Below are 25,166 nucleotides of genomic sequence, written 5' to 3'. Positions count from 1 at the left end.
GTGAAATTAGGTCAGGATGTATCGGGCGTGTCTGAAGTAGGTGGGATTTCTCGTAGGTCAAATTGATTGTATTAGGTGGACTGGAAAGTAATGTCGTTTATTTTACATTAAATTCAAACAAATTTTTAATAAATTCCTTTTTTTAATCAATTATGTAATCGCCCTCGTTATCAACAGCCTTTTGCCATTTAGTGTAAAAATTTTGAATGCCAGATCGATAAAAATCAATGAGCTAGTGAGCGATAAACAAGTATTTCAAATTGAAAAAACGACATTACTTTCCAGTCCACCTAATAGTTAGTCAAGGGATGAGTTTGTAACCTTTTGATTCACGAATTATTGCAAAAGAAGATGGCAGAATTTTCTTTTGAAAACAAAAAGTCTGTATTAAATCTTTGGGGCCGAGGCAAAATGCATTAAATTTGCCTGGCAGCGAGAGGGTTAAAGGCGCAAAAGGGTTATATAAACGTTGGTTCGAAAACTTTTTTCTTTCAAGATATAACACCTTTGGTTTATCATGAAATTTTTCATAAATTGCTATCACGTATAAAATTATCAACTCTGTATTCTGTTAGAATTTAATTAAGTAGGTGTAGAAATTAATTCTGGGCTATTCTGAATAAAACCATTCAAATATAAATGAAAAGAATCTTGCAACTAGATGTTCAAATACTTGCGAAATAAATTGCACGTTTTCAAGAATCCTAATAAACAATTACTCTTCAGGAACTATGAATCAATAAATGAATTCAAAAGAACGTTGTAAAGGAATGCTTTTGTTCTTGTAGATTTGATGAATTAATGGAAGCAATAAATTATTAGCAGATGATAAGTATTCCTCAGAAGGGTACACTAGGTCAAATGATCTTCCATAAAAAAAGTCATTTTCACAGACATATAGATGCACTCTTCTTAACGCACAATGATAGATAGACTTTTCTCGCACGTGGTACCTGAATAGCAACCAGTAGGCGTCAATATCTTGTTGTGATCGGTACAGATAGTGCATTTCTGGCCCTGAATGTCTGGTTTGCAGACGCAACGACCCGTCATCTGTTCGCAGTCCTCCCTGACGGAGCCAAAGAGCGAGCAGCCGCACGCTGAAGCATCATACAAACGCAATTGGTTATCAATTATGGCACTATCAAACCTCCACAACAGTTACGAGTTAATATATTCTAGCAGTTCAATAATTAAATACAACACAATTTTTATTTCTCATAAAAATCAATTTCATCACAGTGTTTAAACGTGCAATCCCAAGTGGTCTTACGTATGCATCCTTGATGACCCTCGTTGATCTTAGGCAGTCCCCAGTAGCCAGGCATGCATCTGTCGCATTTCAGACCACCGACGCCCGGTTTGCACTCGCATTGTGCCGTTTCCGGATTGCAGGTGTCAGAGACACTGCCCAACCTGTTGCAGTTGCATAAACTCGGGCAACCTGCTCCTTTAGGTCCACGAGCGGCAGTCTTACCATCCGGACAGCAACCGTGCCAGGAGTCTGAACACTTTACGACCTGGGTTTCTTGTGCTAAATGATCGACAATTTATAACTCATTTTTATTTCTTTCGTTACCAGTAGTGTTTAATACAGGATGAGTCGTAACATCTATGGAAGGGTACGAAAACAATGAACAAAATTAATTGTACGTCAGTTTCTTCAGTTACTAATCGCACGAGTTATTAATCTAGGTATAAGGTGGCTAATTTGAGCACTTCCTACAAATGCTGATAGAAGAAGATCAGATAGAACTGATGTATACATTTTTTTAATTATTTTTATCTCCCCAATCGATGACTGAATTAGCTTTTACCCGAAGTATATGATACATGGTGTATATCTCGCAATATGGTCAACTTCGTGCAATGAACATAGAAATGTAGTAATCCTTTCCAATCCTGATACAGTTAATCCGGCAACCGAATAATCCGGTAGAGTTTGTACTTTAAACGACACGTAGGATTAAAGGAAGGTGGAGGAGTCAGTTTTGGGATATTGATAGTGCAATGAGAAAGAGTGTTTTGTCAGAAAATAAATTTTTCTTTCTATACTTCAATATGCCTTACATTCACACAAACTTTCATTTAAATCAGAATTTTCAGTTCCACCTTTCAAACACTTTTCGCGTAGCATCGTGAAGTAAATAAAATCTTTTTTTTTTTAAATAGCGTCTTTACGTTGCATCGCAATAAGTTTATAAGAAAAAGAAATTGTCCTTTGTATAGTATTGATAGAATACCAAATTATCAATAAGAATTGAACATACCTTTCTTGCAGCATCGAGCCAGTCGCGTAGTCTGATGACAATAACTGTTACTAGGGCAGTCCCTTCGTTCTGGTCCATTGCCGCAGTCGTATTCCTTCCCTTCGCTATCCAGCAGAGGAGTCTCACCGTAACATGGCTTCACTTCCATGCCTGTATCGAAGAAAATTTCTCGTGAAGTATATTTAAACTTAATTCGCTGTAAACAATATACTGGATCGTTTTGTGGGCAAGAAATGGCAACAGAGCTATATCTAAACGGGCGAACATAAAATAATTAACGGACGTGTATGATATACGGGAGCAAATTAAACGAAAACAAATTCCAATGACGTGGACATATTGCGAAAATAATGTATTCAATCCTTGACAGGGTGAATTAATTTTACTTAAATAAAGAGACAGGTGGAATCTATACTTCATGTGATTGATCGTGACTGGTTTTGCAATTTGTACGTAATGTAGCTTCATTACTATAAATTATAGTGTCAACTTCCTCGCACTTTATGAGCAGATTAAAAATCTACCGTGGAGCGTTTTGACTCCAGTTGATGGTTAATGGTTCAGTGTAGTATGCATCATTACCTAAGAATACCAAAGCAGACAAAGGAACATTAAAAAGGGCAGAGAAACCGGTAGAAACGTCACACCGCCACGTTTCGGGAAAGAGGAATGAACAACCCGTTAAATCATTAACCAAGAGCAAAGCAGGGAGCACGGGAACTCGGACTACCAAGCATCTAAGCTGGGTAAAAGCAGGCTTGTCACGCTCGAAGCATTTAGACAGCGAATTCGATATAAGTTTCCCGGCTACTTCGAACCTTTGCAAAGCTCGAGGGGTCTGCGTCTTAGCTCCTGCTGCCTCTGGCAGGCCTCCATTTTCATGGCGCACAAGGACGAGTAGGTCCTCAGGTCGCTACCGCAAACGGGATACATGTTTTCCGGGGATATCGAGTTGCAGTCGAACTTGCAACTGCACCTGGGGTAGTTGTCAGGACCCAGCTCACAGGTCGCCTCGAAGTCGCAGTTGATGTCCTTGCAATCCTCGCGACCCAGGGTGCTAGTCGGGACTGCGGTGGTCACCAAACGAACCACCGCGGGCGTCGACATCGTGGCTATTAGAAGCGGTTAAGGGAAGGTTAAAGTAGTTAGAGCCGCTTCGCGAGACGTCGTGAAATAGTTAGTTTGTTAAGGGGGTCGTCTTTAGTACGGAGGTTGCGGTTAACATTGATGAGTCGACAGTTAACGTGACACCATGGGGAATTTGAACGCATTGGAAGCGAATGTAAGCGTGCCTTTACTAAAAGCAGAGCCTTCGGTCATCCTATTTCGGTCCTCTTTCGTGGAATTAAATGATAAAACTTAAGGGGTCTTTCTGGTGTGACGAACGATGAATTAAATATACTTTAGGAATTCTTTTCGAAGTCTATAAAATAAAGAATAAATTTAATACTTCTTCTATGATTAATACTACACAGAAAGAGTACAAAGATATTTTTGTTCGAGCTTTATACAATTTATTTATTGATTTGTATTCAAGTTAAAATATCTCCTTGTATCTTCATGGCTATCAAGTTATATTGAAGACGGTATGTCTGAGACAAAAAATTCAAATAGTTTATGAAAATTTATGAGTGTGGTTATCGTAAATAAAACCTCCTCGATTCCACTACGACATCCATCACATTAGATCGGTTCTAAAAACAAAAATAATTCGAATAACCTCCCAAAATGTTAACAGTTCGTTTTTAAATATATTCAATTATAAAATGCAAAAATGAAAAAATTGAATTTTTGAAAGCGTCACACCGGGAAGACATCTTAAAAAAATATTGTTCTAATTCCCAGTTGGGTGTAATAATTCCACTTATTCGTGAAAATTTTCCGTTGATCGATCCCATTGGTTTCCTTAAAGAGGTCAAGAACGTACTCAAAGCTGCTACAGCAAATCGCTCGCCGCAGTCGCCGTAAAATATCACGCGCAGGACTGGCAATTTTGGATCCTTGTCGCAGGCCGCCTTCTGCAGTTCGCACTCTGACGGATACGTCTTGGCATCGCTGCCGCATACGGGTTCGCCGTCGCTCTTGGGACACTCTTCTGGACACACGCACTCACCAGCCCTGCAGTATGCGCCGTGCTCGCATTTCACACGCGCGCAAAGTTCTGAAACAGGATTTTTCATCTTTTCTTTGCGGTTTCGCGATAGTTTCTTGGAGGACTCCTCGACATATTCATCGCCATGTCACTCATATGTACAGGGTGCTCCAGCCTAAGTGATACAGAGCTCTAATTCCAAAACTATCGGCCATATGCAAAATTTCAAATATAGAAATTGCATGGTATGATGCGGGCTCATGTTTCAGCGAGAAGGAATTTTTGTTAACTTTGTTATTTAACGAGATACGATGGTCAAGTTTCGTTTTTCGAATGGAACTACATATATAGTCTTTTGTTATACCACGCGATAGTACTTTTCAAGACGAATTCATTCAGCTTTAACGTATTTACCCGATTTTTAGTAGTTTTCAAACTATAACGCTTCAAAGTTTGCTCATTTTCAAGGAAAAAACTCGATTCGGCCCCGGGCGGTCCCATTGATGCGGTAAGCACCATCCGGTTCTTGAAATCGATACGGAGGGTTTCGTTTGGGATTCTAGGCCCAGAATATTGGGATTCTTCCCATTTTCCTCCGTATCGATTTCAAGAACCGCATGGTGCTTATTGCCTCAATGGGACCGCCCGGGGCCAAACCGAGTTTTTTCCTTGAAAATTAGCAAACTTTGAAGCGTTATAGCTTGAAAACTACTAAAAATCGGGTAAATACGTTAAAGCTGAATGAATTCGTCTTGAAAAGTACTATCGCATGGTATAACAAAAGACTATATATGTAGTTCCATTTGAAAAACGAAACTTAACCATCATATCTCGTTAAATAACAAAGTTAACAAAAATTCCTTCTCGCTGAAACATGAGCCTCATTTTACCATGCAATTTCCATATTTGAAATTTTGCATTCGGCCGATAGTTTTGGAGTTAGAGCTCTGTGTCACTTAGGCTGGGACACCCTGTATATGAGCGACTGGGCTTTTCACCGAGGAACTAAAAATTTTATTTCGATGGTGAGTTAATGATAAAATATGAATCTGGATAGGATTGATTTGCCCTTAGTAAAAACAGCACAAAGAACGAGTTGAATTAGTAAGTAAAATTCTTACCACAGTCACCTATGAAGCTGACAGTGATCTCAGTCTGAGATTTACAAGATGCGGCCTTCAACAAACATTCATTAGCATAAGTTTTTCCGTTTGAGCCGCATACCTTCTCCGGTTCCTCAAATTCTTTTTCCTGAAACGAGGAAAACAAGCTTTGTTTTCATGACAACTCCAAGAAATTGAAAGATTCTAAAGAACTAATAATATTCGCATCTTCCAATTTATTTATGGTATTCGTATATACGCAAAATATTCAAATAGTTTGAGCGATATTTAAGGGAGGATTGCGACGAGAAATAGCAAAAAATCGCAGGCTTGCACGCGTCTCGCACTTGTTGCGCGTGGCAAGGCGCAGCAAGGGCGTGATCCTGACGTACGCTGGGCATCCCGACACCGTAGGATGAGCCGGGCACTGGGGCGAGAAAATAATACACGAAAGAGCAAAACTTAATTAGCCCGTCCCTGTATCCAGCACCGCCGTTGTTTGCTTATTACACGCGTTTCATGAACGCGTTGGCCACCGTTCTGCCCCGAGCGTTTTCACTATGTTGTGACGCGTAGGGCTGAGTTGGACGGTTATTACTTCGAGATTAGACTGCGAATCTTTATTCACGTACATATTTATAACGAGATATTTAATTGGAAACCTCGTATCCATCATTTAATTTAGACAAATTTCTTCAGTGGACATAGAGAGTACGAATACTTAGGACTGACTGAATAAAGCGCGATAACATATATATATGTACCTACATCACCTTTGTTTCATAGTGACCTGAGACTTTTGCACTCTGAGATACGAACTCGTAGACTATGAACTCGAGACTCTGACTCTCTACTCAACATACATTTTGTAGTGATTACTTTTGTATCTTTCATTTACGGATTTCTTTCGATTTCTGATTACTCATTAATCTTTAACCATCGCCATCGATTCTTCGTTAAGAATTAATCACGATTACTGATTACGTGATTACATTTCGCTGAACACTAGGGAAGAGACACGCGTTCGCGCGTTTGTAAATGCGCGTGGAACGATGGACGGAACGGAGACCTCGTCGGATGTAATTGAAATTCGAGGCTGAGGTATTTGTGGCGTTGCTGTCTCTGAAATGGAGGATAATGGATATGAAGTCTGGTGCAGCGAAGTACGCTCGTATCCGGTATATCGAACGATGCAGTGGACGCGTTTGCGGTGGCCAGCTCTAGGAACGAAAATTATTTGCCGAACTGAAACGATTTATCGTTACCTAACTCAATCGTAAATTGATTTTTTCGTTGGGTATCAGAGGCTATTTTTACGCTTAATCGACTCGTAGATATGTGGGACGAAACATTCCATTCGTTAAGAGCTGCTCGTATTCGAGACATGCAAATTTCTCTTTTTTATGTGTGGTAGCACTTTGATATATTCAAATATTCGTAGACGACTTACATTATACCAACGAATGGAAGATCGACAATGTATATGAATATCCTTTCGTTATTATTGACCAATGAATTGAAATAGATGTATGTTTAGTTATCATTAAACTTAAATATTAAAGACATAAGACATACTAGCTTTTTTTACATTTTATTAAGATTGAAAATCTTCTTATTTTCAAACTTCGGTCATTGCTTGAAGAAATATTATTAATGACTAATGTAACTATTGTCAGAAATTAATTTTTAGTTATTTCAGCTAACAGATATAAGGATATATAAAAATTTCTTTCTTCGTGAGCATAAATTTCAAACAGCAAAACATGAGATGTTTTATTTGTTACTTCAGTATTTCATCGCTCCGCTAGTAAAAGATAATATTGACAGTCGATCGATATTATTTCCTCTTCATGACTCGATACGCATTTCCTCCCTTCTTATTGTAATTTACGAGACAATTACGGAAGGGATGCGCAGGAATATAAGGGTGGCAGGGACGTGGCCGATATTCCTCGTTTGCAGTTCAAACAATTCCTCCAACCCTCATCTCTTTCGACTAGGTCCTTTTCGTCTCGTCTTTCGTCGAAAGAGTCCTTTCGTTCCCAAATGCTGACGCGTAAAATTCGCGGGAACATTGTGCGTTCATTCGAGAAAAATGTAATTTCGCGTTTAAGACGGGAAACCGAGGAACACTCGACGATCTAATACTGAGAATTACGCTGATGCATCGCAATCAGTCTGCAATAATTCGTTTCCTGTTCGGCCATCATCGCAGGCTACAACGGAAAATGAAGGGAATTTAGTTTCGACTCGATAATTTCAATAAATTTATTGCTCTTTTGATGAGTATTCATTCGCCCAAATAGAGAAGCTTTTATTTATCGTTATATCATTCTTTTTTTGTGTGCCTTCTTTAAGAAACATAGTCAAGTATGCACATGGTATAAAGTTTGAAAACGTTGAACAATGTTCACATTAAAAGGAAAATAATGAAACCCAGGCACTGGAATAAAGAGCAATTTTTAAATATATTTAATGAAAATTAGGTAATAACTGTTTCAGTTCTACACTGCAAAGACTTTGAAAACTTTGAATATTATGATTGCTTGTCCTTGTTTATTGAATAGGACATGTAGAACAAGATTATTTTGCATTAGTCTGGAGATGACAAAGAATATTGCAACTTCGAAACAAATTGACCAGGCCATTTGCAAATTTAATAGAATCTTGTATATGCATATATAGGGTGAGTCTTATAACGTGACGACCTCAAATAAATGGTAAGGTATTCGTTGTACGACAAAATGTTTCAAACAAAAGTTGCATGGTATCTAGGGGGACATACAGTGATGTAATCTGTTTTTTATTAACTTACTTTTTTATTGAGATATTAGGGTCACCTTCACTTTTTTAAATGGAATGTCTAATATTTTTTTTCGAATTCGGATAAATCACAAAATTTTTCGCGAAAAAGTATTACATGAAGTGGGACTTGAAATGAATAATTACTGAGATATCTTCAAATTAATAATCTTCTATTAGGAAATACGCTTAGTCAACGTGATTCTTAGCACGACTTTATTCACGTCGGTAGGTCATATCTGTAAACAAGTTCCCTGTTAGATATTAATAATCATTAACACGAAATGTCTATTTAGTATCTCGGTAAGCGTTAAAGTCGTATTGAGAAAGGTGCTACATTTTTATTACGATGTTCAGAAACAGTGAAACAACGTTATGATAATTTGTTTATGGTGCATGTGAAGAAAATGCTATAAGAGCTAAGATCTTGTACCAAGCTAAGTATCCTGATTGAAATCAGCCATCGCATTCTACCTTCTTAGGGCTCAGTCGAACACTCAAAGAACATAACAATTTTAATGTACAGAAACGTAAAAAAAAAAATATACATGTTGAATTGAGTAACGTCCTCTTTTTCGAAGTCGGTTAAAAAGGTATCACAAAGTTGTGAATAATGAAGGATGTCGTACTTCAACCTTAGCAGCTATTGCCCATAAACTTCTTTTATAAATATCTCAGTAATTTTTCATTTGAAGTCCCACTTCATGTAATTCTTTTTTACGCAAAACAGAAATTTCTTTTATAAATATCTCAGTAATTTTTCATTTGAAGTCCCACTTTATGTAATACTTTTTCGCGCAAAATTTGATGATTTATCCGAATTCGAAAAAAAATATTAAACATTCCATTTAAAAAACTGAATGTAACCCTAATATCTCAATAAAAAAGTAAGGCAATGAAAAACAGATTACAGCACTGTATGTCCCCCTAGATACCATGCAACTTTTGTTTGGAACATTTTGTCGTACAACAAATACCTTACGACTTATTTGAGATCGTCACGTTATAAGACTCATTCTGTATAAATAAATGTACAAAAATTTCAAAAGTTTTCGTCAAGTACTTCAACTGCAGAAAATCATTATCTTGAAACTGGTCGTAAGAAAGGTAACTCGTTATGATCATCTAGTCCAAGTTTCATGCGACAATAGCAAGTGCTATCTCAGAAAGTCATTCCAACGGATGGTTTTCGTCTCGACCTTGCTCCATAATCGTCTCCCTAACATCATGGTCGTTTCACTTTGAACAGGTCCCTGGTCAGTAGTACCGTCTCCTCCTAAGCATCGTCCAACCACGTTTTCGATCCCCTTTTGGAAAAAGAAGCATGCCTCTACGACAGTTCCGCCAAACGATCCACATCGTGTGGCAGGAACTCGGAATTGTTCGTGGTTTTGTCAGCAGGACGTTCCACGAATCTGTGAATCTTCGAACCCACCGCGTGTCTCGACTGGTCTCGGAGTCTCTGGCTGGGATAACGATATCTCTCGGAGGGCCTTGACGTGCTCTCCATTCCCAACGAATATTTTCGCTCGCCGGAAGTTTTATTTCACGGGCTTCGAGGGAACCGTTGCGGATTACTCGCGATAACGTCGCGCTTTTCCCTTTTTCTTTCTTTGTTCCCCCATCACCCTTCTGGGCACGCGTGTAAGTTTCTCAGCGCTCTTGGGATTTGCACGAGTATCGACTCCGTTTGACTCCCCAGTGAGCGAATCACGCGATATTGGCTGGATCGCGAGCGAGAAAGGGAATCGACGAGCTCCGTTTAAAAGCAACGATCCGCGCTACGAAGACTTTGAATATTAAGATTGCCTGTGCCTGTTTGCTAAGAAACTTTTCCATTTGCAGATTGGCATGTACGAGCACTTTAATATTTCGACAGTTTAATATGATAAATAAAAGTATTCGTACATCCCAACTGTTGACTTCAAACTTGAACTACGATATATTTTTCGGCTTCCAATCGATATGTACTCTATTAACCCTTTGATCGGGGTTAATGTTTCTTTAACTTTGGTCTCATGTCTTCTATGCTGATTCACCTTCTATTATGCAAAATTTTCGTTACATTCTTGCCTGTCGAATTCAAAATTTGTATAATTTATCCGAATTTCATTTGTAGAGTAAATAAGACATAAATCAGAGCTTGGTCCCTGTTTTATTCTAAACAACAACCCTTCGTCTGTACCTTCTTCCCGCGATTGCAATTTCGTTTAATGTCTGAATCGAATGACCTGAAAATTCCAGGTAGATGTCTCGCGTTATCATCTAGAGGCTGATATTATGAAAGCCTCCTCCCCAAAGGTATATCCTTTGCGCGAGCGATCAGTGAGAGTGAAACGAACGGTTCATTACGCGGTCGTGTAACATCGCGTAGCAGAGCGGAAATGCGAAACATCGTGCACGAGGAGGGCATTCTAGCTCTGGCGTGTACATATTTACAGGCGACGGTACATCCATCATCATATGAATATTTTACTTCAACCCCGTTAGCGAGCGAGGCTTAACGCAACGATTGGCCACAAGCACGTGAAGCCTGAGAGATTGGTAGGTTTGATGGCTGATTACGTTTAACGACGATCATTTCGCATACCTTAAGACATTTTTCAACGGATGATATTGCGGTCGGAACTTGGAAGTTACGAATAAAATTATATTTTACGTTTTCTGTTTATGTTGTAGTCTGTTGTGCTTATATTATAGTATAATGTATACTAAAATTATAAATTATTTTCAAGGTTGACAAACAATAATTACAAAGTTCACGAAGAATTTTACTTACAGAACTTTCGCATTTACTAGGACAAACACACTTGGCTTCCCCAGCACTGTCGCTCTCGCATTTGGCATAGTAGTCACACTTCTTATTCTCGCAGCCATCTGGAAACAAACAAGGAAAGGATTACCATCAAACGATCATTGTCAAGTTCGAGTATTGGTGTCACTATTGGGATGATGCTCCCCATGAAAATTCCTTACCACGAGTCTCACTCTTGGTCAAAGAGTTAATCGTCGAGGAAAATGGGTACAATCGCCTGAACATTATTTTGATTAAATATACGACGTTTTAAAAATATTAGGCGTGATTAAACTTCCATTTGTATAAATGAAATTTTATATGCATCAGGCTAATAGAATTAGCAAATCTAATCGTTCATAGAGTCTTAACTTGCGAGTGGCTCGCACGTTCGGTTTTAGGAAGAAGATCAAACGGCCCGTGTCCCGGATAACGCGATCTCCAGACAATCTATCACCCCGTAATTGCCCACGAAGGCAAAAAGACTGGCGCGGCTGGCTGTTCGTCATCGAGTCTAAGAAGGCCGCTCGAAATCGTAGATCCAACCCGATATCTCGCACGCCTCGACCCGCGTGCTAACTCACCCCGATAGGGGCGAACTGTTTCGGGTGGCATTCGGGTGTTATCAGGTCATCCCATAAAACAGTGCCTTGTTACCTTTTTAAGCTCACGGAACAGCTTAGAATAGCGATGGCAATTGAATACCACACCTATCAATTTTATCACGCAATGAGATTCCACTGGCACGCTAGACGTTACATATTAAATTTTCATTTTGTCAAATCTTGTTCGCATTTGTTTTCTATTTTCAACACATTCGCGACTGTATTTTATAGAAAATCAAGGAAATTAGATTTGTTTGTAGTAGAATATTTTTTTCATAAACAAGGATAAAGTTTGATGACACTCTTGTACGAATAATTTGAATAGTGACAAAACAATTTGATTTAACGTAAAGTAAATGTCATTTTAAGTACATAGGATGAATTACGAGGTATTAATTAAAAACTCTCTCCTTTGAATTTTTTGTAGGAGATATACTTATTATTCAATTAATTTTTATTGATCAATGCACTTTCGATACATCAACACACTTGGGAGATAATTTTTATTATAGAATGAGGGAGATTATCAAACTATCCAAAGCTGTCTCGATTTTATTTAATCTTCATTTCTAATAGAGTTATAGTCTGACCGAATTATCAGAATCGTCCCCTACAAGGAAAGCATATTTTTCGTTTTTATCGTCGATTTCTCCGAAAGCTTTCATTACTCACGAGATGATCCGATACTTGCACGATTCCAGAATCGACTCCCCGTCAAAGCGACCGCCCCTGCGCCCTGTTGCGGTCCCGTTCGCTTTCTAGCCGACGTTCAAGTTGGCATTAATAAAGATTCCCGCTTGGTATTTGCATAACTGCATCCGTTTCGAGAGCAATTATCTACCCTTCCAAACGGGGAGGGTGGCACCGGATCCAGGATCGAGGCTGGGAACCAAGGGAGTCGGAGAGGCGGAAGATGGGCGCAGACAAAGACGGAAATGGTTAGCAACAAGAACTGGATGAGAGGAACGGAGAAAACGTCGGATAGACGGAGGATGGTTGGCATTGAAGTAGGATTTGCAGTCGAGAAGTTATCTTTAGAATTCATTGAAACCCGAGAGAAGGGGCGTGGATTTACTCTCTCTCTCTCTCTCTTCGGCGACGTGTCGATGACGCTACTACAGTCGAGGGTAACAAGCATTCGCAGGCCAGAGGAGGAAGACGAGGCTAGGAACGAGGCAGAAGGGGTGAGTAGCTTCTGGCTTTCCGCGGGGCGAGAATCCTGGTGCCTGCGATCGGTACACACAAAGTCGAATCCGTGGGTTGTCGGAGGGTGGCGCGGGAGGGATGAAGCTGCATGCATATGCAACGTGCATGTCGCGGGGTAACAACTCATACAATTTCGCCGAGGGGCGAAGTCGCCTGAGCTGTGATATGCATGGAACCGAATCCAGGCAGTACGTTTCAGAAGTTTCACGCGATTTTAAACCATGCAAATTATCTTGGACTGGAGAATTCAGCACCCCCACGATGAATTTCTTAGAGCGTTTGGCTCGACCTAGGCACGTTGGGAGTAGGGCTGTTCAAGTACCCGAAAAAATCAAGCCGAGTTGGACTCGGCTCGAAGTCACGAGCCGAGTCGAGTACTTGAAAAAACCAAGTAGCTTGAAAGATTCAAGCTACCCGAAAGAAACCAAGTAACTTGAATTTTTCAAGCTACTCGAATAGAATCGAGCGGTCCGAAAAAATCAAGCGGCCCGAAAGAACCGGACAACTCGAATGGTTTCAAGCTTTTCCGAGTACACATGTTAGTCCGCCGCCGGGCAACAATGGTATCATAAAAAGGACGTAGCAAACTAGACCCAAAGAAGGTCGACCATCATTTTCCGTATTTCTTATCGGATCTTAACGGATGTATTACCAATCGATTCCTTATGTTATCCCGATGAAAATGGTACCAGACACGATATAATATCGATTAATTTAAGATTTTTCTGCCGTGTAACAGCGTGATATGTAGAATTTACATTACACGAATAATTAAAATTAATCGATATTATATCGTGTTTGGTACCATTTTTGTCAGTATAACATCAGGAATTCAGTAGTGCAATTTGTTTCTTTAACTTTTATAAAACACAATAAAAAGTGAACATATCATGACAAACATTTCACATTTTATTATTCGGACCGTTTGAGGTCCGTCGTGGGTTAAAATCGGCACACGTGCGCTTTGGATGGTTCCACCCTTGGTTTATGGCTTTCAGTAATCACCCGATTTCACTTCATATGCATCGTATTATTACGGGAGTAACACTGATGGATTCCTTACGTTTTCCTGCTGAAAACGCTACTAAACACTATGTAAATCGGACTATTTTTAACAAAGATAGACAAAAAGCGTGCAAATCATTTTTTCCGTATAATTTCCTTCTAAATAATCCGAATCGTATCGTGTCTGGTACCATTTTCATCGGGATAACATAAGGAATCGATTGGTAATACATCCGTTAAGATCCGATAAGAAATACGGAAAATGATGGTCGACCTTTTTTGGGTCTAGTTTGCTACGTCCTTTATCTGATACCATTGTTGCCCGGCGGCGGACTAACACGTGTACTCGGAAAAGCTTGAAATCATTCAAGTTGCCCGGTTCTTTCGGGTCGCTTGGTTTTTTCGAATCGCTCGATTCTATTGAGGTAGCTTGAAAAATTCAAGTTACTTGGTTTCTTTCGGGTAGCTTGAATCTTTCAAGCTACTTGGTTTTTTCAAGTACTCGACTCGGCTCGGAAATCGGGTCCCGGTTTGACTCGGCTTGAAAGCCGCTTGAATATTCGGTCTTTTCGGCAGCTCTACTTGGGACGTTTATCAAGGGTCGCTGGAAAGGCAAGAGGCTGATCTTTGGTACCGTAACTTCGGCTTAACTACGTTTCGGGATTGTGTACTTTATAGACGTTACTCCTATCAGAATTGTCTGCAGCAATATTCGATGGCTTAATTCGAAATTGGGTTAATAACAACTTGTAGCTGTATGTCGCTATCTTAACGTAACGCAGAGCTTCTTAACCCCTTCAGACCTAGAGTGCATTATAGTACACGAAGGTACACGAAGATTAGTAGAAAATAGTGAATGTCGTAAAATAATAAAATAAAATCTCATGGCCACAACTGAAGTTTGTTTTGTCTTTCGTGATAATAAAGGAGAATTACTCATTTGTATTAAATCTTGGCGTACAAGGCAAAACGCTTTAAATTTTCCTGGTAGCGAATGGATTAAAAACGTGACATTAAACAATTTTCTTACAAAAAACTATTGGACAAGTGTATCTAAAGTAATGTAATTTACTTATATTTTGCTAAACCACATTGTAACCAGGTCTTGCGTACAGCTTCGAATTTTTGCTTCACCCCTATTGTGTGTGCTTTCGTCAACAATAATCAACACCTAGCCGGAAATCCGGTGTTATCGTGTCTCAGAAAAAGGTGTCTGTACGACTCATTCGTTGCCACTTTCTTTTTGACGTGGATACAATTTTTTACCAATGATTGATCGGCAGCGGATCGTTTTAATGAAATTCACCGTTTAAGGAGTTGTTGGTGACCTACCTTTTCCCCTTCCTCCTCCCTTTCCGGTTGCATTATTACTCGGGTAAAGGATTTTTCAATAAAGATGCAAATCCTACTAATGAGGAATTCTTAAGGCACAAAGGTTCCATTGTCCATCAACATGCAAATACGATTATGATATCGAAAGGGTGGTGGAGTCAAAGAGTCACGTGCATTGTATGGAAATTACATGAAAGTGCATCGAGTCACGGGCATCTCCTTTGATTTGGTAAAAAATTTCATCGTTGGAGATGATCAAATCAACGTAACAATTTCAATCTCTTCTTGATATAATGAATCTAACCGAACGGAATCGATCATCCTCTAACTTCTTCCTTTCAACCCCATCTCGATAATAAAGTTTTCTTAATTATTTACTCGGCCAGTTTCCTCTAATTGTGCCTCTGGTCGATCGATATTCAATCAACGAATTCCTCGCGAAGATATATCGTAATGGACCCCATTTTAACCGAGAGTCAGTCGAAAATTGCTGTTAACAAATATTTTCAGCAAAATGAAACAGCGAAAGAAAACAGTAAATAATAAACATAATAACATTAACGTTTTCATAACTTTATAAAGAATACATGATCAAAGTGATGCTAACACCTTTCTCATTTTCGAGAAGAAATAACGAGCAGATTCTTGTTACAAATACTTGTTGACAGAAACTGAAATCCAAATCAGCTTAAAACTTTCGAAACAAATTATTAGTTTTCTTTAGGCTCGTTAACATTGTACCTATTACATATTCGTAAGTCTTTATTTAGTTTCTGTCGAATGTAATCAAAGAAAATCAATTTAATGTACTTTATATATATTTACGTATTTTAAATAACTTGTAACACCTATACCTGTTCGTCAAATTTTTATTTTTATTATTCACTGCGGACTGGTGGTAATCGAATATTCTATTTCGTCCGTTATATTTGAATCGTTCAAATTTATCATGCAGCATTTAGCGTCGCGGTAATAACATGTCTAATTCCTCTGAATAATTTAAAATTCAATTTGCTCGGTTGCTCGGCTGAGAGCTCCCCGTCAAATTTAACTAGTTCCACTTTTTGTCGAGGAATCAATTTAATCCGTTCGATTTCTCATCAAGGATCCGATGCCCTGTTCAAAATGTTATGAGGAAAGTAACGTGCAAACGGATTCAAGTGAATCAAGTTTTTTAAGCACCTGTTTATTTGATAAGTTTCTCGATAGACGTGGCACAGTTCATTCAAAAATTTAATTAAACTAAGTGTATAAGTAAATTGAATTATTATAACCATAGGTCGGACATTCGGGGATATTACTTTCAATATTACTTTCGAGAAAGAATAGATTCGAGAACTGAAACTTGAAACCAGGAGTGAAGGAGGTTTGGGCATTTCCATGAACAAAAAGTTTAGACGTTGACATTTCTCATAGGGCTATCAACTACGTTGCGATTACCCAAAATTTCCCTTCAAAAATCTTTAAGCTGATAAATTACTGAAACAAATAACGTTGCCAAATGTGCAAAAGTGGTGGTTACGGTAGAAAAGAAAAACATCAAATGACCAATATTATAATGTCTTTTTCCGAACAAAAATTTAATAAATAAAATAGGAAGAAAACTGTCCCAGTTTGAATAGTGCTGTTATTTATTCAACGATGAATAAATATCCACTTCGGGAAAGTAGTAACGAGTTCCGTTTCGTTTGAACGAATAGTGCAACCGACATACGAGTGACCCGAATCGAAGAGGCGCTCGCACAGGCAGGCCATCGGGTGATACGTACACGAATGTGCGGAAATAATTTGCGTTGGAAATGAACAATGCCATGTGTCACACAGTAGCTACCCATCGCGAGCCACCAATGTCGAGTTGTGCGTTTACTTCGTGTCCAGCTAGACCATTCGTGACCGATTTCCATGAACGTTCGGACGAAAGAACGTGAGAATAGAGCAAATGTTTAGAGCTGGCGTCTCGTCGGAGTCCAGAAGGCAGGGATTGCTCGTTCGATAACGGAATTGATCGATTCGATTTTCTGATAAGTATCAAACTATCGTTTCGTTTATCGGAAAGATTTCTGGGCTACACCCGCCTGTGGAAAAATGTTCAAAAACGATGCTCGTGAATTAGAAAATCAAATTAAACACGCGGGAGGAGTTACAAGAATTCTTATTTAGAACAATAAACATAAGTTTGAAGTTTGATTTAGGTCTGTATACAATTTTTCCAGGGAAAGGAAAATTGTAGTAGTTGTAGTACGTTTGTGTATTATAAAATCAAATTAAATACGTGGGTAATAGATATAAGAATTCTTATCTAAAATAATAGGCATAAGTTTCAACTCTGATTTAAGTCTGTGTGAAATTTTTTCAGAGGAAGGAAAATTATAGTAATTGATGCAAAACAATCGAAATGAAACTGTAATTTAATCTAATTACAAATTTTAGAGTAATTATATTCGATTACTCATTTATCACAATCGTGATAATTGACAGAAACGATTTAAACTATATACTTCTTTATTCAGAGCCATTTGACCTTCTTTTATTTCTAAATACACGTTCGTCCTTCGGCAGAAGTTCAACGAGATCCTCAATCGCATTCAATTGGAATTTATCGGTGATAGGTTTCTTTTTTGTTTTTAAAATTTAGCCAGGTATTCCGAGAGCGCAAATAGCCGACCAAAGTGGAAGGTAAATTGAATAGAGGAAGTTGCGCAGTGCAGACAGCATGGACGTCCTCTTATAATATAAAAAAGAAAAAGGACGAAGAAATAGTAGAAACTAAAGGACGACTGAGAAGCTCAGGAAGACATTGAATCAGAAGGAAGTGAACGATCTGGCCAGTGCTTTTTTCGCGACTTGTTTAGATTGAACTTTTGAAGTAATCTCTTTTCTTTGTTTCGTCCACCGTATTAAGGGATAACGAAATTGCGCACGAGTTATCAATTGTTTCTTCTTACGATGATGCTGCAGTTAGAAGTGTCACGATTACATTTTATGAAACTATGTGAAATTTATAATTGCAAGTATAAAAAACGTTTGAACGATTGTCATTTATAATGATCCATTCTTATGAATTGGTAAGTGATATTCTTTTGGTTATACAGGTGTTAAAATGATTGTAACATTTAAATGGAAAAATTTTATGGCAAATATTTCAAACAAGTATTAACACAATTTTGCTATACCATTATATCGTCATTAATTATTACTAGATTATCAGTGACGAGAATAATTCATTCGAGTACCGATAAGTGTCCTGCAAAATGTATTTCGAATTCATTGCTCAAATTTGAATGGGTCAATTTTAATAATCCATATTTAAAATCAAATTATAATTTTAGTTTCACTTCATGTACATGCAATTTACTAACTAAATACTCACATTGAATACTACGCACGTACTTAAATTAGAAAAAAAAATACCTCCCCCTATAAAAGCCGTTATTTCCAGACTAAGGTAGTGAAATCGTTAGGAATTTTTCGTAAAATCGAAACCGCGTAACCGGAGTGCAGCGCAAACAGAGAATTAAAATACACTGATGCTTCCTGGAGCGCGTCGAACGGACCCGTCAAGGAAAAGAGTATACCCAGACAGCCGAATCGAGCGAACGGGTGTGTCGAGGATGAAAACTCGAGAGAATTAAAGGTTCACTGTCTGCTCGGGGATCGGTACTCACTGCATTGTCCCTGGTAAAGCACCCGGATCTCTCGTTCATGTTGACAGCCCTCCAGGCGGAGCTTACACTCGTTCCCGTAGCTGATGCCGTCGTTGCCGCAAACTGGTTGAAATTCCGCTGGACAGGACGGACACTCGCAAATCGCCGTGCCGTTGGTCTCCGCGCAGATCGCGCCCCACTTGCAGACCTGCAAAGGAAATCTCTTTCAATTCGACTGTTCCCTTCGCTGAAAATCCGTCGGGAAGGACACGCTGACAGTCTCTGTCGCGTCCTTCTTTCTTCTTTTTTTTTTAATTTTCTTTCTTTTATCGAGATCCAGTGGAAAAGGGGTTTGATTAATCGCGGTGGATCAGTCGCTCGTTCGTACCTGGGCCCATCACCTATCGGCGACAGGTAGCCTCTTTGTCGCTTGGTTTCTCCGGAATATATCCCACTAGCTACCGCGCCAAAGCCGATAATCTATCGTTCGCGATATTTTATCGTGCCGCGGCCATTTACGCGGGCACTTTAATTCGCGGAAATTTAATGTAGCGCCGTTTCACGCTCGCGAGTCTTCCGGTTTTTTCATTAGCCGCGGCGGCGGGGACGGTTCGTACCATTTTTCACGACGACTATCGCGCACGAGCTACGATTAAGCCCGGTCAACGTCGTCGTGGAGAAGGATGAGGATAATTCGTGGCTGGTTCAAATATAAACGAGACTTTTCGGGGGACGGTGGTAAATATCGGTGCTATAGATACCCGTTCGAGAGGGGTGGCTGAACGTTGGTCGGTATCGCGTTTGAACGATCAAAGATATTCATCATTCATTTTTCAAAGAGGTATTCTAGTTTAAAGCTAGTCTTCTTGTCAAGTTTTAGGATTCTTTTTCTTTAAAATTAGAAGAAATTTCTCTTTCAGTGTCTCGTATACGTATTTATTTATATTTCAAGAATATAGATCATTCATTTTTTATGAAAATGTATAAAATTAAAAGTGATATGAATGATCTTGTACGATCCATTTTGAAAAAAAAAAGTATGGTCATGGCTGTCATTGCGTTGCTCTGCTTACTCGAAATGAAAGGATCAAGAAACATCATCATTAATACAAGTGTTGCTATAACCATCACCAAAGTAATTAGATGTATTGAAATATGCAGAACTAGATATCGATTGTCTACGTTCGATTAACTTAACTATCCTACTTAAAAACTCACGCAATTTTTGTTGAAGAAGTCTTAAATCATCGCATACTTCAGAAATGAATCAAGGTATACGCGTTACACGAATCAGCCTATACAGGGTGTTCAAAAAAAAGCATTCAATATTTATATGGTGTATAGGACACACTGTACTGAGTAAATAAAGCTTTAGTAAACATAGGTCTAAAGGTTAACCGTTTCTGAGATATAAACATTTTTGTTTGCTAGTATCATGATTGACTTATTACTGGGTTTTCGATATTTATACAAGATTTTCCACGTATCCACCGCTCATTTCTGTAGATGCTTGGCATCTTCTTATTACAGAGTCGCGAACTCTCTCGAAAATCCCACATTTCTGTCGAATTTCTGTCGAAGCATGGTGGATTCCGTTACGTAGTTCTTCTAAGTCATTTGTCGGCGTGGAATACACTTGGCTTTTTAAATATCCCCATAAAAAGAAGTCTAGAGGATTTCAATCGGAGGATCGAGGAGGCCATGCAACTGGTCTACCACGTCCAATCCACCTTTGACCGAACATCGTGTTTAAGTGCTCCTTCGTGATACTAGCAAAGAAAATGTTTATATCTCAGAAACGGTTGACCTTTGAACCATTGTTTACTAAAGCTTTTTTACTCAGTACAGTGTGCCCTATACACCATATAATATTGAATGGTTTTTTTTTGAATACCCTGTATATCTCATCAAATGTGGAAAACATGAGTTCGGTTGTTCGGAAAAAATCAAACAATTATATTTGCATTTTGTCTTGCTTATTTGATAGTATTGCTCGTATCGTTCCATCGTAATTGACTGACCTCTGCTGAACAGGGTCCCCTGGTACCGCAGGTGCCGGTATAGGCGACCTCGATGTTGGTCTTCGTTAGACAAGCCTGTCTCTTCAGCTCGCAGAGAGAGGTGTACGTCTTCCCGCCTCGTGCACAGACGGGTTTCATCACTGGTTCGCATTCTGGGCCGCATTCACAGCTCGCTATCCCTTGTCGGTTAATCACGCACTGCTCGAAGGGGCTGCACTTTGCCTCGTCACATGGATTTGTTCCTACACAGTGACGTAGATTAAAAGAACACATCATCGCATGTCATCTTCGGTCACGATAGCTGTTTGCTCGCCAGTAGAGCAGCAGTGGACACTATCGAACGTCTAATCCATTAGGTTATGTTCTTATCGTGTTTAATAATATCTCATTTATCTAGTTCTATCAGAGCTTTAGTATGAAAATGATCAAATATCTCAATAAAAGTAAACTAAAATATTTTATCTTTATATTTGTAGATCTTTTGTTTAAGACTATTGATCTAAAGATGTACATATCACAATTTGTATAAATTATTGTGGAAAACATTTTTTTTTAGATCTACGTGATACTTTTTATTCACTTAGTATGTATCCATTGAAAGATAATCTTTATTCTTTTTAAAAAGAAATCAAAACTGAAGGGGATAAGACTAATTTATTTCCTTATTCTTTGGATATATTCTTTAATATCCAATACGCTAAAAATACGTAGGATATTGACTTAGTAAATTACAAAACACGAATGATATTCGATTCAGTTCATTGTTACAGTGCGCGGCGCACTATTACATTGTGTTACAGTGGTAAAGTTACAAACAAACAAAAAACTCACGACTAGCGTTTCTTAGCAACTTGGACGACTTTAATCATGAGATTCAAATTACCTGAATTGCAGGCGCCGGTGTAGACCGTCCTGAGCGACAATCTCGATCTGCAGGCTTCCTGCCTGAGGCTGCATTCGTTCGAGTATGTTTTACCATCGCTTCCGCAAACTGGCGAGAACTCAATCCCGCACTGCTCGCCGCAACGACAGCCTGGTTGTCGGGAGTCGTCCAGCTGACAGATTTCCGGCTCCTTGCACTTTACGTTACCGCAAGGATCTGAAAAATTAAGACGCGGTACGCGCTGGTTTAGACAAAGTTGAATGTTGACATTGAAGATGAGGCTGTTGCTTATCAAATATACAGAAATGAAAAATTTCTTACAGTCTCGAACAAAATGACAACACATATGTGTTGTACTTAATTTCTCGAAAATAACGTAGGACGAAGGAAATTTAGATAAAATCAGCCTTTGTACATCGTTGCATACTTTTAATTCCTGATAAATATTCAAACAACGTATACTACAAATGTAATCAAAATATAAACTATTTCTCAAAACTTGGCATTGAAAACTACTTTCCCGTACACATTAAGGGCGCAAGTATCGAGACAAAATATTCAAAAATTACAATGTACAGTGCACAGAAAATTTAGTTCATAGTCCTATATAACTTCGTCAAATATTTCAAATGTAGACAATTAGTATTAGGTTGTCCCAAAAGTTTCTTCCGTGACTTGCACTCAATTATTTTGTGTGGCAGTATTTATATAAATAAACAACCTAATTTCTTAGATGTGAATATTGTATAACAGTAATGGAGCAAAATGAATCGTACGCAATTTAATAATGTAACATTAGACATAAAATATTGTGTATGTATTACTTATTAATGAAATGGAAGAAACTTTTGGGACAACCTAATATATCGATAATTATACTATCCATAACTAAAATTCTGATCAAATGCAACGAATATTGGATCGATTTTTTGAAAGGTTCCGATCAGACTACCGTCTTAACGAATGAAATCATTGTCTTTCGTTGGAACAGCGGGTTCAATACGGCTGAGAAAACGCTCGAGGAAGATTTATGTGGCCCCGGAGGCAGATGCAGGTTAGTTGGAGTCAGATTGATAAAGGCGGATAGAAAGAGCCTGGTGAGAAGTGTACACGGCCTCGCGAGGAGGGCAAGCCAGGGGGTCGAAGGGGTGACCGTGGCGCAGGCATGGCTGCGTCGAGATTAATCTTCGCCCTTTACCAAGGAAGGAAGTTGGATTCCGTTTCCTGTCCGTAGGCGGTAGGTTTCGACCTTATAGCGAGGCTGACGCGGCAAGTTCCCGAGGCGGTGGTGTTTCTCGGGGTTAGTTCGAGTTACAGATCAGTGGAGCGGCTAAATTCGGCCCTTCCGCAACCACCCTCATTTCTTCCTCGCCCGCCGTCAATTTAGTCGCTCGTCTGGAGTTATAATCGAACCTCCTCACCCTCGCAATCTCATGTGTCCAAATATCCCGATATCGCTGGTATCAGTTCCGTTTTCGTCGCGGAGTCTTTCCGCGAGATATTTGTCAGAGAAATATTTGCATAGTATGATTCGTCCGCGACGACGTTTGAAACGTGGATTCAATGGCAGCAAATCTAGCGCTTCTCGACAATTTTCGCTCCAGTTGTCCAAATCTCACGCACCCCTACACTTCCATACATTTATTTGCTGCATATAATATCCCCCTTTGTACCAAATAACTCGTGTAAACTATTTTTTCTCAATATCTAAAGATTCATATAAGCTTGAGTATCGTTGCAGTAAATTACATGCTTTATAAGTTACATTATGTAATACGACATGATTCCTGTTTGCACATTCTGTAATGAAATGACTCCGAGTACAAAGGGTTAAACTTGAAACCCTATATATCCATAACGCATATAATATGTAATGTTTTATTTAAAAAATGGGATAACTTTTTTGGTACAGTGGGGCACGAATAAAATTCTCCATTCCTCTGGCTCATCCTGTATAATATCTTGCAGATGGTTTCGAGGGACCATCGTAAGAAGCATTTCGTAGCCAGTATCCCTCTCTTAGGACTCCGGAATCTGTTCGGCGATACTGGTCACGACCTGTCCTCTAAAATAGCGAAACCACGGATCTCTAAACTGCCGGGCTAACTTCACGCGACATTACCCTGATGTGGATTTCTTTCTACAGTCCTGAGTACCGGATGATCCTCTCTGTATCGGCGTCTGCTCGTCGTTATCCCAGGGAACTACGCCACGAGTGCGCGCAACGACGTCGACGCACCCACCGAAAGGATAAACGGACAAACGTTACAGGAAAAAAAAGGAATAGAAACGATAAAGGTATTAAGGCGAGCCAGGACTCGCCACTTTAAAACTGTCTACTTTAAAATTATACGTTAAGTCGCAATATAAAATGCAAAATAATTTCTGATATTGAAATGGGTTCATAGTCGTAAACAATCTATCATATGATAAGATGGTAATAGAAGTAATATTTGTAACAGAACAGCGCTAATAAAGAGGAGAATAACCACGAAGGCGTCCTGGAAGCAGAGAGATTTTACCAGTAGTTTAAAATTGCGCAATATTTTCTGGGACACCTCGATATTCAATCGTGCACAATTGTCACGGTTAGAAGTAATTTTCCAGGCGGTCGGGAAGCATCGATTCGTCGCATTTAAATTCCCGGAGGCGCGGTAATTTTCTTCTCTCCTTTATAATGCAACGCAGCGAGCGTCAGCAATGGGGAGTCGAAAGGGGGAGGCATTAAAACAACATTGAATGTAAAGTGGACGCGAGAAGAGACGGGACAAAGGGGCCGCGGATAACGGAGGGAAATGGGAAAAGATCAGGACAGGCTGGCGTCACTTGAAACCGTAAAACCCCTCGTAAATTGCCTCAAAGCCCTTCGATCGTGGACAGTGTGCGTCGAGTCCTCGATTCTCAGCCCGTTGCGGCCCCCAGGCGATTTTGCCCGAACAAAAGCCATCCGGGCGAGCGATAAAAGTGTGTTTAAAATTCCCGCGTCGCCGCGGGCCAATTGTTTTTAAGTCTTTCGCTAAGACCCATCCACTCGCGTCGACCTTCTTTTTCCGTCGTCCCCGTTTCGACGCCTCGTACCAGCTACGTCGTCCAAGTCTAATCTTTCGAGTTGCGCGAAACTTTCTACACTGGACAAGGGTAGCGTCCGCGACCCCGTTTCTCTTGTAATCGCTTTCCACGAACGAATATTGCGTAAAGCCATTGGCAAAGTGTCAGAATTGGGTTATTCATGAAGTATGTTACTAGAAAAATAGGTTAAGTTTAAGAAAATGGGATACCCTCAGTTCGGGCTGATTTTGTTATCATGTGACCACTATCGTAATCGCCAGGTAAAGGGTCATCTATGATAAAAAATCAGCTCGATATGAAGATCAACTATTTACGTTAAATCTAGGAAGAATGTCGATTA

General features: G+C 39.3%; 1 protein-coding gene across 3 annotated transcripts in view; it reads right to left on the bottom strand.

The window, feature by feature from the left end:
- The window catches only part of LOC128872383 (agrin-like), a 543,175-nt gene that overhangs the window by 27,728 nt on the left and 490,281 nt on the right, over nucleotides 1-25,166 (bottom strand). For 2 of the 3 annotated variants that reach the window (XM_054115012.1, XM_054115013.1), the window contains exons 7-16: nucleotides 21,758-21,973; nucleotides 20,875-21,116; nucleotides 18,875-19,061; nucleotides 11,047-11,144; nucleotides 5,484-5,613; nucleotides 4,198-4,431; nucleotides 3,089-3,382; nucleotides 2,271-2,420; nucleotides 1,274-1,534; nucleotides 954-1,100 (exon numbers count right to left, since the gene is read on the bottom strand). In XM_054115012.1, coding sequence (XP_053970987.1) covers nucleotides 954-1,100; nucleotides 1,274-1,534; nucleotides 2,271-2,420; nucleotides 3,089-3,382; nucleotides 4,198-4,431; nucleotides 5,484-5,613; nucleotides 11,047-11,144; nucleotides 18,875-19,061; nucleotides 20,875-21,116; nucleotides 21,758-21,973 — 1,959 coding nt within the window. The remainder of the gene's footprint in view (nucleotides 1-953; nucleotides 1,101-1,273; nucleotides 1,535-2,270; nucleotides 2,421-3,088; nucleotides 3,383-4,197; nucleotides 4,432-5,483; nucleotides 5,614-11,046; nucleotides 11,145-18,874; nucleotides 19,062-20,874; nucleotides 21,117-21,757; nucleotides 21,974-25,166) is intronic. The other variant, XM_054115014.1, reaches the window with a different exon arrangement.

This window comes from Hylaeus volcanicus, chromosome 2 (genome assembly GCF_026283585.1).
Source record: "Hylaeus volcanicus isolate JK05 chromosome 2, UHH_iyHylVolc1.0_haploid, whole genome shotgun sequence".
Lineage (NCBI taxonomy): Eukaryota > Metazoa > Arthropoda > Insecta > Hymenoptera > Colletidae > Hylaeus > Hylaeus volcanicus.
This window is presented reverse-complemented; position numbering and strand designations above follow the sequence as displayed.